Source organism: Ovis canadensis, chromosome 3 (assembly GCF_042477335.2).
Source record: "Ovis canadensis isolate MfBH-ARS-UI-01 breed Bighorn chromosome 3, ARS-UI_OviCan_v2, whole genome shotgun sequence".
NCBI classification, from domain to species: Eukaryota; Metazoa; Chordata; class Mammalia; order Artiodactyla; family Bovidae; genus Ovis; species Ovis canadensis.
In genome coordinates, this window is record NC_091247.1 from 2,972,500 (window position 1) to 2,988,309 (window position 15,810).

The following is a 15,810-nucleotide window of genomic DNA, read 5'->3' on the forward strand; positions in this document are numbered from 1 at the left end:
ACCCAAACCCCGATGTCCAGGCCCATTTTCTTTTTAACAGGGGGCCGTGGCGGTGGTGGGGGGCGGGCGAGTGCAGGGGAGGGCGGAAGTCCTAGACATGTTTAAATGTGTCTGGAGCAAATGGGAGGAAACCCAGGCAGCCCTGAGAAAGCAGCGGAGGGGCTGAGAGTCCCCGTGGGCCCACCGGGGGGTCAGGCAGCTGGAGGGGCGGGGGTGGTGGGCGTGGGGGGGTTGGTTCACAGGGTGGGTCAGGGGCAAAATGTCTGCAGAGGCTCCTCTTCAGCAAATCCCTCTGGGGCAGAAAGATTTTGCTGTGGGAAGCCTATGTCTTCCCTGTGAAAATAAAGATGGACTTTTTTAAGAAGGCAATTTCCAGCTATTTATAACTTCAGAAAGGAAGAAAGGGAAGGAAGGCGGGACGGAGGGAGGAAGGAAGGGAAGAGAGAAGGAAGGGGAGAGGTTGGGGCTGGGGGAGGAGAGGCCCAGCCCGGTTGTTCCCCGTGTGAGTGACTCAGGCCTGTCGAGGTTCCTACCACAGCTGGGGGTGGGGCCAGGCAGTTTCATCCCCCGGGGCCCTTTTTCCTTCTTTTTTTTTTTTTTTGGAGAAAGTTCTGAGCTGCAGCCAGCAGGGCGGGCTGGGTAGAAGCTCCCTAGAGCCAGCCTGCCCCCACCTCCCAGCAGGCTCTGCAGGGGTCCCAGGACTTACGGGTGGGGGCTGCGATGGGGAGACCCAGGCTGGGTTCCATGACCTCCTCAGAGCCTCAGTGTCCTGTCCATAAGGTGGGCAACCCCGCCCCTCAGCCAGCCCTACAGGGAGGTGTCACCTCTGAGCTGGACAGCCTTCTATGAGCACCCCCACCTCCTGCCCCAACCCACCTCGCCCCCACGGCCCCACGTTTTAGCGAGCCACGCCTGCTTCACACCATGCCCCCGGTACTAGGCAGGCCCTTCCTCCTCTGAGGCTGGCTGTCTCCAGGGATACCCAGAGATGGGCCACTGAGCCCTGAGTGACCCAACCCCAAGTCTAGCTCTGCCCTGGCCCTCTGGGCAGCTGAGGAGTCAGGGGTCCAGAGAGGTCCAGGCCAGGCCCGTATTCTCAGAGCTCAGGAGACCAGGCCCAGAGTCCTTTCCTGCTGGGTCAAGCTCTGAGCATTTGGGGAGGGGGGTCCCTACGGAGAAGCAGGTGGTCCGACAGGGCCTGTGCGTTCCCCGCAGCCCATGCCTCCATGACAAGCGCCGGTGCCAGTCCTGCGACTCTCGAAGCCCATACCAGCCAGGCCTCATCGGCTCACCTGCTCAGGGAGGCAGCTACCTGCCAGAGGATTTGCCCGGGCAACACTCCCTAGGCCCTGTGCCTGCCTCTGAGAGGCTGACCCTCCTTCCCAGGTTTCCTGGGCAGCAGCGGGGCGGGCCGGGGGGCTCACAGTCAACCCCATTCCCTGGCCCTGAGCTGTCTAGAGGCCTTGGGCCCTCAGGGAGTGACCGCTGTGTGTGACAGGTGGATAGGCCCCTCAGAAGGGCAGGGCCGGGTGCAGGGTCCTGCAGCATGGCGCCGTTTGGTAGCCACCAGAGTGTATGCATCTTTTGGGGGGGGCAGGACCCACAGTGACAGGTCCCTGCATCCACCCCGCCCCCTGAGGAACACCTCATGGAGGTGTGAGAGTTGGGAGGCCCCGGGGTTCTGGGGCAGCTTTTTAAAAAATCGTTCTATTTCTTTATCTTCAGCCGTGGTGGGCCATGCTCGGGCTTTTCTCCAGTTGCGACTGAGTGGGGGCTGCTCCCCAGCTGCGGGGCGTGGGCCTCTCATCGCGGGGGCTCCTCTGGGGGCGCACAGGCTTGGGCAGGCGGGCTTCAGTGGTTGCAGCACACAGGTTCGACAGCTGCAGCTCGCGGGCTCAGTAGCTGTGGCGTAGGGGCCTTCCAGATGGCTCAGTGGTACAGACTCCGCCTGCCAAAGCAGGAGGTGCAAGAGACGCAATTTTCACCCCTGGGTAGGGAAGATCCCCTGGAGAAGGACACGGCAACCCACTCCAGTACTCTCGCCTAGAGAATCCCATGGTCAGAGGAGCCTGGCAGGTTACCGTCCAGAGGGTTGCAAAGAATCGGACACGACTGAAGCGATTCAGCACGCTCGCATGGACTTGGTTGCCCTGCGGCACGTGGGATCTTCCCAGACCAGGGATCAAACCCGTGTCTCCTACAGGGGCAAGTGGGTTCTTTACCACTAAGCCACAGGGGAGTCCTGGGACAGCTTCTTGGAGCGGGTGAGGCCAGTAAGGGAGGGGACCGACCCACTGCAGACCGCCTGGGACGCAGGGCGCGAGGGGGCGTCCCCAGGCCTGGCAGAGCTGGCCCATCGGGTCTGCCGGCACCCGCAGTGGGGCCTGGGCTGGCCCACTCCCAGCACAGACAGACCTGGGTGACCGTGGATCCCTGCACGGGGAGTGAGTGCAGGCAGACAAGCCAACTGGAGACCCAGCCTACCCCTTCCCTTCTGGGTGCTGGCGGGAGTACAGCTTGGGGAAGAGGAGCGGGGAGCAGGCAGAGCCCCGGGCACAAGCACGCGGGGGTGCCTGGCCCGGATGCAGCCCGGCCCGGGTGCAGCCCATCGTGGTGGAGCCATGCTACATCGCCACCGAAACCACGTCCAGAAAAACGCTCGAACGTCTGGAAACGTTCTGCGTTGCTTTCAAGAGGAAAAGGGTGGACAGGACTCTAGGAATCTTTTGGTGGAGGAGGAGACCAAGCCCAGGGCGGCAGGCATGGGCCCTCAGTGAGCCTGCTGGTCAAGGCCTGGCTGTGGTGGGGCAGGAGGCTGGGCACGTCTCAGGTGCCCAGGCCCTCTCTTCCTAAGCGGGTCAGACACATTTTACAATTAAGTTCAAAAGGTGGACAAGTGCCGCCCCTGGGGTTCTGGACTCGACCCCTTGCTGCCCTGGTGGGCACTGCCCCCACCCCCCACTCTCACCCCTCCTCCCCACACCCCATCCCCTCTGCCGCAGGGCCACCGTCACCCGCACCAAGCTACCCAGCTGCCCCCACGCTGTGAGCAACCCCTGAGGCCAGGGCGGGCAGCAGCCCCATTGTGGTCCCAGACAGCCCACCCCAGGCTTCCGGAGCCCATCTGCCTGCTGAGGAGCAAGGCGGGGACCTGGCCGACCCAGAACCAGTCTTCTCAGGACGACCAGGAAAATCAGCAGCGCCCCACGCCCTCCAGTTGCATCCGAAGCGCCAAGACCAACCTCTGCAGGAGGCAGAGGGGCTGGGGCCCCAGGACCAGGAGTCTCTGTCTGGCTGCACCTTAGAATCAGGGCAGGGGAGCTTTAAACAGCATCCCCCCCCCAGCAAGTCAAATCATGCCAGACTCCCTGGAGGAGGGGGCTGGGGTGAGTTTCTTTGGGAGGCAGGAATGGACTCCCCAGCAGACCTCCCCTGCCCATCCTGGCAATGATATCCCTGCATCTCTGGGGGGCAGAAGAGGGGAAACTGACCAGCTAAGCCTGGGGTTCGGGGGCTCAGGGCCTTTTTCCCTTTAGGCCCAGCAAGCTGGACCCCAGAGAAGAGAGTGGCTACAAGACACTGACCCCTCTGCGAGCCAGGCCTGCAGCCTCACCCTCACCAGTCCCAGGTTTCCCAGGTGGCCTGGGGGGCTGTGCAGGGACCACCCAGCAAACCTGGCCCTAGTGCCCACCACAAACAGGCAGGAAGCCCCAAACCGTGTTCCATTGCTATGCCCCCCGGATCAGTGCTGGCCACCCCAGGCCCCACTCTCCCACTGGGCTCTGGACAGGACCCGCACCCCAAATTCCCCTCCTCTCCCCAACACCCCCAACCAGGGCTGCCCCTAGGCTGCCCATCCTGTAAGAGGAGGTCTCTAGGGTCTGGGCCGTCAGGACCCCCAGTCCTCCCCACCTCAAACCCCTTGGCCTGGGAAGGTTGTTAAAGAGAGATAAGAAGGGGCCTAATTTGTGATTGGAAAAGCTTGGTGCCCACTTGCCAGGGCTTGGCCCACCTCCTTCCCAGGTCTGGAGGGGAGGGAAGCCCCGCCCAGCCCCTGACCTTGGCCTCACACAAGCCCCTCCCCAGTCCCAGGCACTTCTGGTTTTGCCGGGGTCTCCTGGGGGCCCCAGTCACCCATGGGATACCCCAGGAAGCAGGTGGCTGGCATGGGGGTTAGAAGCTTGGGAGGCCCCCTTATCTGTATCACAGGCTAATGAGAGTACCCGGCCCCTGGGCAAAGGCCCAGTGTAGGCCTGGCAGGGCTGGCAGACTCAGGTGAGACTCTCCCGGTCCCAAGTCCCTCCTCCAAGACTGCTTCCTCGGTGGAAGGCTGAGGACTTGCTCCCAAGCCAGGGCTGGATGGCCCTTTGCTTTTGATCTGGGGCCTGTTGGCAGAGACGCTGGGTTCCAAGAGGAGGGCACGCGGGCAGTGGCCCCAGAGGGGTGCCGGCCCTGAAGCCCTCCTCTGTCCATCCCTGGGAGAGGAGAGGCTGTGGTGTGCAGAGCCCTGAGACTGTGGTCTGGTTGTTGAGGGGTGGGCAGGGGAGGGACTTCGCAGCCGACCCCTCTTCCTGCTGTGGAAAATCTGCTCCTCCAGGCCGCCTGGCTGCTGATATGTAAACATCTCTGCTGCCTCCAGGCGCCTCCTCTCCCGGGCACTGACCCCGAGAGAAGTTACCCCAGGCTCTGAGAAGTGCCATGCCGTCAGCTTCCTGGAGGAGGCAGGCCAGGGAGGCTCCAGAAGCAGCTGGACAAGCTGTTCCTCCTGGTGCTCACAACTGCATCCCAGCTGCCCCCAGGTGCCCTGCAACAGGTGTACCAAGGAGGTTGGGCTGGTGCAACCTACCCACCAGCAGGCAAACCCCACTCTGCCCACCTCTCTGGGCCTCCCTGGCAAGGGCGGCTTCTCAGCCAGCCTCTGGGATTTCTACAGTCCTGAGGGTTCTCCTGCCAGGGAACCGCACGCCGGCTCACTGCCCTGTGTTGAGAGGCGGTGCTGTTCTGTACCCAGTGCGAGGCTGTAAACCAGCTTAGCAGGGACAATGGCAGGCATTTTGGACGCCCAGCACTTAACCCGGGCTGGCACAGGATGCCCAAATCTGGCGTTATGGTGCAGAAATAAGTCACCCGGAAGGAGCACGGGGGAGGGTCCAGGGCTGCCGGACCCACAGCGTGCTTCGCGGGCCACCTTAGGCTGGAGGCGCGGGAGAAGGGGTAGGACGGTGACCAAGGAGCGTCCGGAGGCGGTCCCTCCTGGGGGAGCTGGTGCTTAATCTTTCTGGCCGGGCGCTGGCCCCAGGCTATTTCCTTGGGGGTCCCCAGGGTCCCTTTGGCAGAGGCTGCAGCCGCGGCACCACCATCTTTCAGGGTCAAATGGCCCGGTCTTCACAGCCACGGAGGTGGGGGCAGGTCTAGGCTGGAACTTTCAGAGGTTTTAAGTTGCTACCAGGGGGGCTCCTAGGATTAGAGCCCCGGGCCACGGGTGACGCAGGGCTGCCGATGGAGCGACTTCTCCCAGAGCCTCTGTCCCAGGGACCCCCACACTCGCCTGCCCAGCCCAGCTCCTCTCGGGGACAGGCCTGTCAAAGGCGCCCCTTTCCTCGCTCCGCCTGCGCCTCCTCCGCTATTGAGATGTAAATCTGTGCCAATTGTCGCCGAGCGCGGCGGGAGCCCACAGCCGGATCCTTCCGCAACCCCGGAGCAAACTTTGGGTCTCCGAAAACTTTCGAACGAGAAGTAGTCCCTTAGGGCATGGGGCCCGACCCCGCTCCGCACGGCCGCGACCCCCACCCCCGTAGGACCCGGGCTCGGGACCCCGCGCCCCAGCCTGAGGAGGCGCGCGGCTGGTCGAGGAGAGCAGAGGGGCGCGGCCAGCAAGGGGGCGCGGGGTGCGGAGGGATCGGCGGGGGCGGGCCCCGGGGGCGGGGCCGGCGGGGCGGGGGCGGAGCGCGCGGCGGCCGGGCGCCTCACTAGTGCCTCGGCCACGGGAGGGAGCGCACGGGCCCCGGGATCGGGGCGCGGGCCGCGGGCGCAGCGTAGGAACGATCGCGGGCGCGGAACCGGGCCGGGGAGGCCGCGAGAGCCCAGGGACGCTCTCCAGCCGGAAGGAGAGGGCAGTAGCGGGCCGTCACCGCCCCTGGGACAGTCCCTCTGCGCTCGGGTGTGCCGGAGCCCCCGCCGGCCGGGCGCAGGAGGCCGCCCCCGGGCGCAGCGGGCAGCCGGTGGGCAGGCATGCCGCCGCTCCTGGCGCCCCTGCTCTGCCTGGCGCTGCTGCCCGCGCTCGCCGCACGAGGTAGGCGACTGCCCGCCGCGAGCCCGCAACTTTCCGCGCCTTCGGAAACTTTTGGCGGCGCCCTAGGCGCGAGTCCCCGGGTGCCTGGGAGCTGGCGGCCAGGGTGGGGAGGGGGACCGGGCGACCCGGGGCGGGCTAGGAACCAGAGTCCCGGGCTCGGGGAGAAGGACTGACCCTCCCCCGCTCCGTTTGCCGGATCGGGACGGACTTGGCGGTGCTCGCGCCTGGAACCGAGTTTGGCGCCGGGTTTGAAGTCGGCTTTGAAGCCGGGCGTGGGCATCTGGGGGCCTGGGAGACCTAGCTCTGGGCTCGCCTTTCACCAGCCGCGCGTGGGGCTCGCTCCCGGGGCGGGCGGACGAGCTGCCTACTACTTTTCGATTTGAATCGAGTCGGTTTTGGTTTCCTGTTGCTTTGGGGCCATTTATCTTTTTTCTTCGCCTCTTGCCCGCGCCGAGGGCGGATGTTGGGGCGCGGAGCCTGGGGTCCAGGGTGCCGCGATCGTCTTTACTGAACCGCACTGCGGGACCTGGCTGCCCAGCGTGTTGGGCAGAGGGGAGCAGGGTGGGCCAGGCGGCCCAGCCCGGCCTCCCTTCGGAGTAGAAGAGTTCGCGCAGGACCCGGGCGAGGGCCCCAGACCCAGGTGTCCCCCCGCTCCCGGCCGCCCTGCCCGCGGTGTCCCCTCCCCACAGCGGGTCGCTACCCCTATCCTGGCTCACAGTTTTGGCGGGGTGGGGGTCTTGTGTGCAGAAGATTCAGCTGCTACTGATGAACTTTCACTTTGTGGAGTTCACGTTTGGAAACCTTGTAAGGGTTGCCGGGCGGTCATTCCTCTCCGCTTCCCGTGGAGAGGAGCTCCGAGGAATCGGATGGTGATTAATGCTTCTCTTCCCCTAAAAGTTGGAGGGAGAGCTAGTTCCCTGCTTCCTGAAGATGGGGTTTCATGTCACACCCCATCCCCACCCCCCCAGAGGGGGCTTAATTTACATAGCCTTGGTAAGAAGGGGGGGCAAGGGGGGGGATTAATTGATCCCTTCCTGGGAATGAAGTCAAATTCCTTCCAAATGGAGCATCTTCAGCCTCGCCCCCAGCCCCTGGCTGTGTGTGGCAGGGGAGGCTGCCACTGAAGATGCCCACCCTGGGGAGCCGGTGTTGGGTGTCGGTGAAGGCGTGGCCAGGTCCCTGGGGTGCAGTCCTGGTGCCCCAGGAGGCGGCCCTGGCGCGACAATGGGCTGCTCTGATTCCTCCGCCTGGCGCTTTGTTGGCGGGCGGGGCAGCAGCCCTTGCAGCTGTCGCATTTTCCCACGAGCGGGGGAGCTGAGTGTGGCCAGCACCCCCCCCCCCCGCCCCCAGCGCCACCCCTTGGAAGAACTTATTTGAACAGCAAGACAATCCTGGTGCTTGGATAGGGGCCCCAGCCCAGCCAAGGTCCCCAGTGAAGCCGGGGTGAGGGGTGAGAAGTTTGGGAGACTGGCCCAGGGTCATCCCAGCGTTTCTTCCCTGCTGTCTACAATGCATTTCAGGTCACTCCTCCCCACCCCTCTACCCACTTTGAGCGTGACCTCTCCACCTGCCACCCAGCCAGTCTATTCCTCCCCGTCCCATCTCTGATCCCAGAACTGTGGGCAGAATGTTGAGCCCCCTTAGGGTTCATGCAGGGCTTCCTGGGGGCCCCCTGCACCCAGTAACCCCATGACAGGAGGTGAAGGGTAGGCAGTGCCCCTGGAGGTGCCGGCCAGGCTGACCTCTCCTCTTGCCCCTCCCCAGGCCTGCGCTGCTCCCAGCCCGGTGAGACCTGCTTGAACGGCGGGAAGTGTGAAGCGTTCCCCAACGGCACCGAGGCCTGCATGTGAGTATGGGCCCCCGCGCCCCTGCAGGGACCTGTTGCTTTGTCGGATCGGAGCCCCTGCCTTCTGCAGCGGGCCAGCGGGGGCAGAACACTAGGCCATTGTCTTCTGGAGATGGCCCAGAAGGCTGGGCGCGGTCACGTGCTGGTTTTATTGGACAAAGTCTGGCAATTACTTAATCACCAGCAATTACGCTGCGTGTGGAGCCCAGCCTGGCCGCTGGGGGTTCGAGCACTCCTTTGAGGACCACCTCAGGCTCCTGGGGTGCTAGGTGGGCATCCCTGCTCCCCCATTTCTTCCCAAAGTCCCTGAGACCTGCAGGGAGGCTCCAGAGCGTCTGCAGGGAGGCCGGGCCCGCCCCACCCTGCCAGCTGGGGGGAGTGCCTCTGCTGGGGGCAGGTGATGCTTGCTCCAGGCAGGTGAGCGCCTCCTGAACAGGAGGTGCCTCTCAGCGAGAAACTGACTAGTTCAAAAGCACACCCACCCTTTGCCACCCTCTGCCTTCCCTGGCCTCAGGTGAGGTTGGGGAAAGGAGGTTGGAACTCATCGTGGTGGCCGTGCCCGTCTCCGCAGGGTAATGGGTGGGAGTTCCTGCCAGGAGCTCTGTCTCTGTCCCCAGCTCTGACCTCCCAGGCCCTTCGCCTTCCCAGCCCTGGGTCTTCAGCTGTGAACGGGGGCGGGGGGCGGGGGTGGCGGTGGTGTCAGGGAACCTGGTTAGGATCTATCGCCTGCCTGCCCGCCTGCGAGTACTGGCAAGCCTCTCGGGAAGTTTTTCTGCTGTGGCTGATGCCCTTCAACTTGAGTTCGTCCCTGATGGGAATACCGAGCAGGTTCCTGGCGGCTGGAGAAACGCCCCCTCCCCAGGCTGCAGAAGTGAGTCCCCAGCCGGGCTGGTGCGCCCTCATTCCAACTGCTGACGGCCCATTCCCTTGACAACCCCCAGCCCGGGCTCCCTGCCGGCCCAGCCAGTGGGCAAGCAGCCCCCTCCTCCCCGCTACCCCGGCCCCAGACTGAAGCCAATTAAGCAGGTCTGTGAGCAGTTTAATGGACAAAATGCATTGTGTCTCTGTCAGACACTAATGAATGCGCACTACTTTCTTTTTTTTTTTGCTTTTTTTGGGGCCTTTTTCTCCTCCTGCAGAAGCCTCACCGACGCTTGATGCCCTAAATCTTGTTTCCTTTCATTGAGAGACCGACAGCTGGGATTCAGTGGAAGTGCAGGGGCTATTGTTGGGGAGGCGGATTAATGCTGGGTGATTAAGTATGCGTGGCTTCCCAGAATGCCCACTCCCTTCCCTGCCGTTCGGCTCGGCTCACTGGGATGTACGTGCGTGTAGGGCTGGGGGCAGTCTCCGTGTTTCTGCAGAGGGCTCTGGGGAGGGCAGGGGCAGTGCTGGGCTGGGGGAAGTAGGAGCCGTCTCTCCTTGCGCCATCACCGGGGGATTGGGACGGGGCAGCCTGGGGCCCCCCCGCCCCAGACCAGCGCTCCGGCCGCACGCTGCCCCCGCTGCTGCAGCTCTCACCGCTGGCCTCCGGGTGAGGCGCTTCAAAGGGATGGGGTTGGGGGAGGCTCTCCCACCCCCAAACCTGGGCAACTTTGGGAGTTCCTGCCTCCCCAAGCCAGGCCCCGGATCAGGGCTAGGGTGCCGGCCTTTTTCCTCCCTTTGGCCTGGTGCTTCCCCCCACCACCACCTTGGCGGGAAGCCTGCCTGTCTGGCCTGGCACCCCGCCTCGCTCAGCCCACAGAGACCCCATTGTGAGCACCCTGCAGACTCACTGGGAAGTTGAACGGAAGTGCCGTCCTTGCGGGCCCCAGCTCTGGGTGCCTCAGGCTGGAGGCAAGGGATCAGCCATGACGACTGGCCAGGCCCAGCCGTGGGGAGGCCCCAGTCCAGGCTCGTGGGGCAGGGTGGGAGCACTGTGGCCACCCCCAGGGTCCGCGCCGTCTCGCTCTCACGCACCACCCACCGGTCTGCAGAGGTTCTGCTGGCGGGGGCAGCCCGGCTCTCTGGGCTAAAGGGGAGAGCCGCTGTCTTCCCTCCAGGGTGTCTGGGTCTCAGGCCGACCTGGGTGTGAACCCTGGCTCTGCAGCCTCCAGCCGGGACCCGCAGAAAGTTCTGTGACTTTCCTGCTGCTTCCCCTGTGGCCAGGGCGTGGGAATCGGGGCTGTCATGTGCCAGGCGCATTCATGCCAGGTGACTCATCTGTTTCCACCCAGAGAGAGGGAACCTTCCCCAGAAGCCACCCGTCAGGTGTCTACAGGGCTCGGGGTCGGAAAAAGAGGTTTGTGTTGTTGCGAAGGCCCTTCAGGAAGTCCCAGAGAGCGGGGCCGGGCCGCCTGAAGGCCATGAGTCTCTGGGGGCAGAGCCCTCTGCCCTGAGGAGGGTGGCTGTGTGTGGTGGCCCCAGCAGGCGGTGCCTGGGGAGTCCGGTGACCCAGGGGCAGGCTCAGGTGGGTCTTTGCAACCTTCTGCCGCCTCAGCGCCCAGAGTACGCCGGAGGGAAGTCAGGCAGGTGGTGGACCTCAGCTTTGGACGATCCTGTATTTGAGGCCTGGCTCTCCCGTGCCCAGTGCCCTTGTGACCTCAGGTCTTCGGGTCACCTGAACCCAGATTCCCCCAGCCTGTAATTCGCGCTTGATCCGTGATTGATCTCCTTGGTGGTGCGTAAAGGTTACGTAAGAGGCACGCAGCAGGCGCGGGGCGAGTGTCCACTCCCTTGCTGCCTTCTCCTTTTGAGCTGACAGCGCTGGTTTCAGGATCCTCATTTGAGAGGGTTTAGTTGTCTAATGAGTGAGTTCAGAGAACCCGAAAGATACGGCCCGGTGGGCCCGAGCCAGGGCACCGCCTGGGAGGGGCCGGCCGGCGACTCCGAGGGCTTCTCACCTGCGGTGGCACCCGCAAACCCCCTCCTTGCTTCATTCCCAATTCTGAGCACCTGTTGTGTGCTGGGTGCTGTTCTGGCCGTGGGCATGTGGGCCCAGGTCCGACGCAGCCCCTGCCCCCGTGGTTTCTCCGCTTTCCAGTGTGGGGGTTAGGAGAGGCGGCCTGAACACATGGCATGTCAGAGGGAGGGGAGTGCAGTGGGCAGGGCAGCCCGGCCCCACGTGGCTGGCAGCAACCCCGGAACCATGGGCATCGGGCGTGTAGCAGGGCCCAGAGATGTCGGCGCCCGGCCCAGCATCACACAGCCCAGCGTAGCACCTAGCCCCGCTTCGCTCTGTCCGGGGACGTGTGTTCCTAATCACGGCTGCATCCTGCCTGTACTGCCCCCGGGGCCCTCGCTGGCCGTCCTGTGAGGAAGCAAGGCGGGGACAACGACTTCCCTTTAGAAGAAGAGGGTCAGGGGCCGAGTGGAAGTGACTCGGCCACCCGGCTGCAGAGGAACAGTCTACGTCTGTGTCACCTGGCCCGTCTGTTTCCACTGAGTCACCTGCGTGTCTCGGGCGAGTCTGGGGGAGGAACAGGTTCTCACCCTTGCCCCCGCCCCCACCCCAGGCTGAGAAGGAACCAGGTCTGTACAGGACTTCCTCTGTTTGTCAGCGCCTGGGCGCCAAGGACGCAGGGTTAGAAAAACACAGCGAATGCACAGCCTCAGCCCCAAACCATCACCTGCTGCCTCTGAGCACGGGGGGTGGACGTCAGGGGACACGCGAGCCCCACAGGAAGGTGCCCTCCTCGGGCCTGCCTCTGCCTCTATGGCGGCCAGTGTTTTTTCCACTGGAAAAAAAAAATAGGGATTTTTTTTAAAAAGAGAGAGGAAAGAAAAGAAAGCTGTGCCCTTAGCTGGAAGAGGGTGGAGCCGGGCAGACAGCTGAGAGAGAATGCTTTTCATCAGGACAGCTGAGCTGGGTCAGGGCAGCCGAGGCCACGAGTGGGTGCAGGGACCTCCTGCCCCGAGGTGGCAGGGGGTGGGGGCAGGTCCAGAGGGCGGCATGGCTGCACTCCCCCAGGGCTGGGTGGCAGCCCAGGGGTTCCGCGGAAGCCAGCACTGGCTCCGTCCCTCGCTCACGGTGACGCTGGCCGGGCCGGGCCGGGCCGGGCCGGGCCGGGCTTGAGGAGGGCACCTTTCCTGTTTCGTGTCTCGCCTATGAATAGTGAAAGGATGTGGCTTTGCAGAGTCGATTGAGTGTCCTGATTGCTTTCCTCAATAAAGTGCTGACGGTCCCTCCACGCACAGACAGCCCCTTTCATCCAGCCTCGTAAAAGCGCAGCAGACCTTTTTTTCAGCGGCCTCACACCCCTCAGGATGGCGGCCGGCTCTGCATCTCATCCTCAGTCCTCACTTTACAGGTGGGAACGGCTGAGGCTGAGAGATGAAGAGGCTGGGAACGGGAGTAGAGGACCTGGGGCCAGCTTGCCTCAGCTTCTGCCTTCGTGTCCGGGCACATCCAGAGCCTGGCAGACTCTTCCCAGAGGCTTTAACGAGCGGCTGGCCTGGCGGCATCGCGACTTGTGGGTCAGGGTGCATTTGATGGGTCCTGAAGTTCCCCGCCGGGCTGTCTCTGGCAACCACACCCTGTAGTCCCATGGACTGTAGCAGGTACAGAGCGACTGGCTCCTGCTCTGTGCCTGAGAGTGCAGGGTTGGGTGGCCGCCCGGAGTTCCCTTCCAGCGGCATCCTGGCAGGACCCTGGGATGGGCCCGCAGATGCCCAGGTGGTGGCAGTGGACGCAATGTGGTCAGGGGAGGAGGGCCCAGGAGTCAGGCCTGGCCATGCAGTAGGGCGGCTTCTGCCTGTCTGGGGCCATCTCAGGGCTTTGGGGTCCTCACCCCCAACCCCTGGGCCTGCTGGTGGGCCGTGGACACACCCGCTAGAGCGGGGGCCGTGATTGACAGGTGCTGCTGCAGAGGAAGGGCCGCTGGGCAGAGAAGAGCCCTTTGCCAGAGTGGCCTCTGTTGGCTTCGTCCCTGGCATCTCCTTCCTCAAGGCCCCGCCCACCTCGCTCCACTGAGCTCACAGGTTGCTGATGACCAGATTTGGGGTGGGGGCGGGGCGGGGGGAAGGGAGGATTTCTATTTGTATTTTGGTGGTCGGTTGCATGTATCATAAGTTTTATGATTTTAGACGTTTAGAAGGAACATTTCGGGAGACTTGCCTGGTGGCCCAGCGGTTAGGACTCAGGTTCCGCTGCAGAAGGCACAGGTTCCATCCCTGGTTGGGGAACTTAGTCGCTTCAGTCGTGTCCGACTCTGTGCGACCCCGTGGACTGTAGCCCTCGAGGCTTCTCTGTCCGTGGGATTCTCCAGGCAAGAACACTGGCGTGGGTCGCCATGCCCTCCTCCAGGGGATCTTCCCGACCCAGGGATCAAACGCGTCTGTTGTGTCTCCTGTATTGGCAGGCGGGTTCCTTACCGTTAGTGCCGCCTGGGAGCTGTGCAACACAGCAAAGTAAATTACTGAACAAAGTCTGCATTTCCGTGGCGCTTAGTACATTCACAAGCTTGTGGGACCAGCACGTCTGTCTAGTTCCAGGTTTTCACCACCCCGAACAAAACCCCCGTAGGCATTAAACAGGCGCCCCCCCGCCCCCCGCAGCCCCGGGGCTCCCATCTGCTCTCCATCTCTGGCTTGACCTGAATGCACGCGCCGCTCGCCTCTCCCGCCCAGCTTCTTTCGCTCAGGGTGCATGTCCGTGCGTCACTCGTCTGGGCGCTCGCTGGACTCGACCTGCCTGAGAACGTCGGGGTGGCTGGCAGTGGCCCAGCATGGTCTTCCGGTATGGCCTTGGGCAGAAGTCCAGAGGCAGTGGGTGTCGGGGGTGGGGGATGTCTGGAAGGCTCCCTGGAAGAGGTGGCGCTCACTCCTGTGTCTGCGTGGCCAGCCATGGGACCCCCTTGAGTGGGGCCTGGCGCATCCAGGGGTACTTGTTAAAGTGGGGTGGCGTGCCCTCGGGTCCAGGGGATGAGCGCACAGGGCTCCACGGCCGGCACCCCACCACCTGCTCGGTGTCAGGAATGCAAGGGGCAGCAGGCGTTCACTGAACGCTCTCTAGGTGCTGGGGCGAGGCGGGCAGGGCAGACGCATGCCTGGTTCGTTGTTTGAGAACCAGACTCGAGGGCAGATGCCTTCACCTCCTGCGCCGTGAGGCTGGTGCTGTGGGAATGCCCTGCCCAGGTGCCCCAGGCCCCCCTTTTGGAGGGAGTCCACTGTGGAGACTCAGGCAGATGGGCTCTGAACAGGTCAGGGGCAGCTGGAGGGCAAGTCTGAGACCTGAGCCCCTACCCACGCCATCTGCCTGTTTCCCGGCCTTGCCCTGGCCTGGAGCACATCTCTCCTGAAACAGGGCTCATCTCGGAGTTGGTGGGTGTACCCTTGGGAGGCACCCCGCCTGGTGTGAGAGGGTGAGGGTCAGGGGCTTGGCTCCTCGCGCTTAGCCACAAGCCGATCCCTTCCCAGGGGCTCTCGGGGCTCAAAGAGGCTCCACGTTTCCTGCAGGGCACCAGAGGGGTGCTCATGCAACGTTAGCACCTTGACACCTGCTCGGCCGCGGTGGGGAGGCTCGAGTGGGTCCCCCCGTCACAGGTGGGGGCAGCTCTCTGCGCGTCTCTGAGATGCGTGGAACTCTGGGAACAGAACGCCCTCCCCAGGGTTTCACCACTGAGTGGTCCCTTCTGGCTGGGGGTCTCCTCCCCACCTGCACCCCCGCTGCCCCTGGGATGGAAGCATTCTGGGAAAGGGGGCCTTGACCTCGCCATCCACTCCCTGCCGAGGCTCGGGGGCAGGGGTCATCATCATGACGGCATCCACACGTTTGAGTGAATTAGGTTCATCATTGCCCGTTCCCTTCCTGACACCGAGCTGCTGCTCTGCATGGGAGCCTGTCAGGTGGCATGTGGACACCTCCAAGGGCCTGGCCTCCCCTTCCACGCAGCGCCCGCCCCCTCTGTGGCTCAGCCCCCAGGATCCCCAGCCCTTTGCTGTGCTGTCCTGGGCTCTCCTGGGTTGGGGCTGGGGACGGCCTCTGGAGGTCTGACCTGAGCCTCGTGCACCTGAGTTGCTCCATTTCCTGGAAGGTGCGTCCGGGGTCCTGGTTCCCAGCAAGCCTTGGTGGGGGCGGGGGGTGCCCTGGGGAGGCCGCACTTCCAACGCCCACGTGGCGGTTCCCAAACATGAGAGGCGCTCAGACAGCCTGCCAGGCCCCACCAGCCTCGACCTGGGAGTCCTCGTGGGACAAGTCAGTCACGGGGCTTGGGTGTCCGTCGGGTGTCTCTGAAGTGCTTGAATCGGTTGGCTCTTCTCCGCTGGGTAAATGGTCCCTCATCCCTCTGTTGACACTGTGATTTGCTGAGCAAACTCTTTGCCCTGCAGGCAGCACGAAAGTCCAGCCTCCCCCAGCCCGGCCGAGGCCTGGGGCAGGCAGGTCCCATGTCATCACGTCGGCCTTAGGGTCAGGGCCCCGGGCCGGGAGAAGGGCTGGGGGTCTGAGCCACGCCGCAGAGGGGACAGGCCGCTGGAGGCTGGGCAGGCACTGGGGGTGACAAGTGGGCACCAGGCCGGCCCTCCTCCGGGGACCTGCCGGCCTCCTGCTTCCTTCGCCCCTTGGTCCTGGGTCAGCTGAGCCGCCGGCCTACTGCCCAACCCCAGGAGGCCTGCTGGACAGGCAGCTGGGCCCTGGTGGGTCCTCGCGGGTCCACCGGGGGATGCGTGTGACAGGAGGTGGGCGGCTGCCCCT

At 64.1% G+C, this 15,810-nt stretch overlaps 1 protein-coding gene across 1 annotated transcript in view; it reads left to right on the top strand.

The window, feature by feature from the left end:
• Positions 1-5,968: 5,968 nt before the first annotated feature.
• Positions 5,969-15,810, top strand: part of NOTCH1 (notch receptor 1) — a 45,887-nt gene continuing 36,045 nt past the window's right edge. Inside the window, exons 1-2 of the mRNA XM_069579871.1 lie at positions 5,969-6,292; positions 8,057-8,138. Of these exons, the coding sequence (XP_069435972.1) occupies positions 6,232-6,292; positions 8,057-8,138 (143 nt within the window). The 5' untranslated portion in view covers positions 5,969-6,231. The remainder of the gene's footprint in view (positions 6,293-8,056; positions 8,139-15,810) is intronic.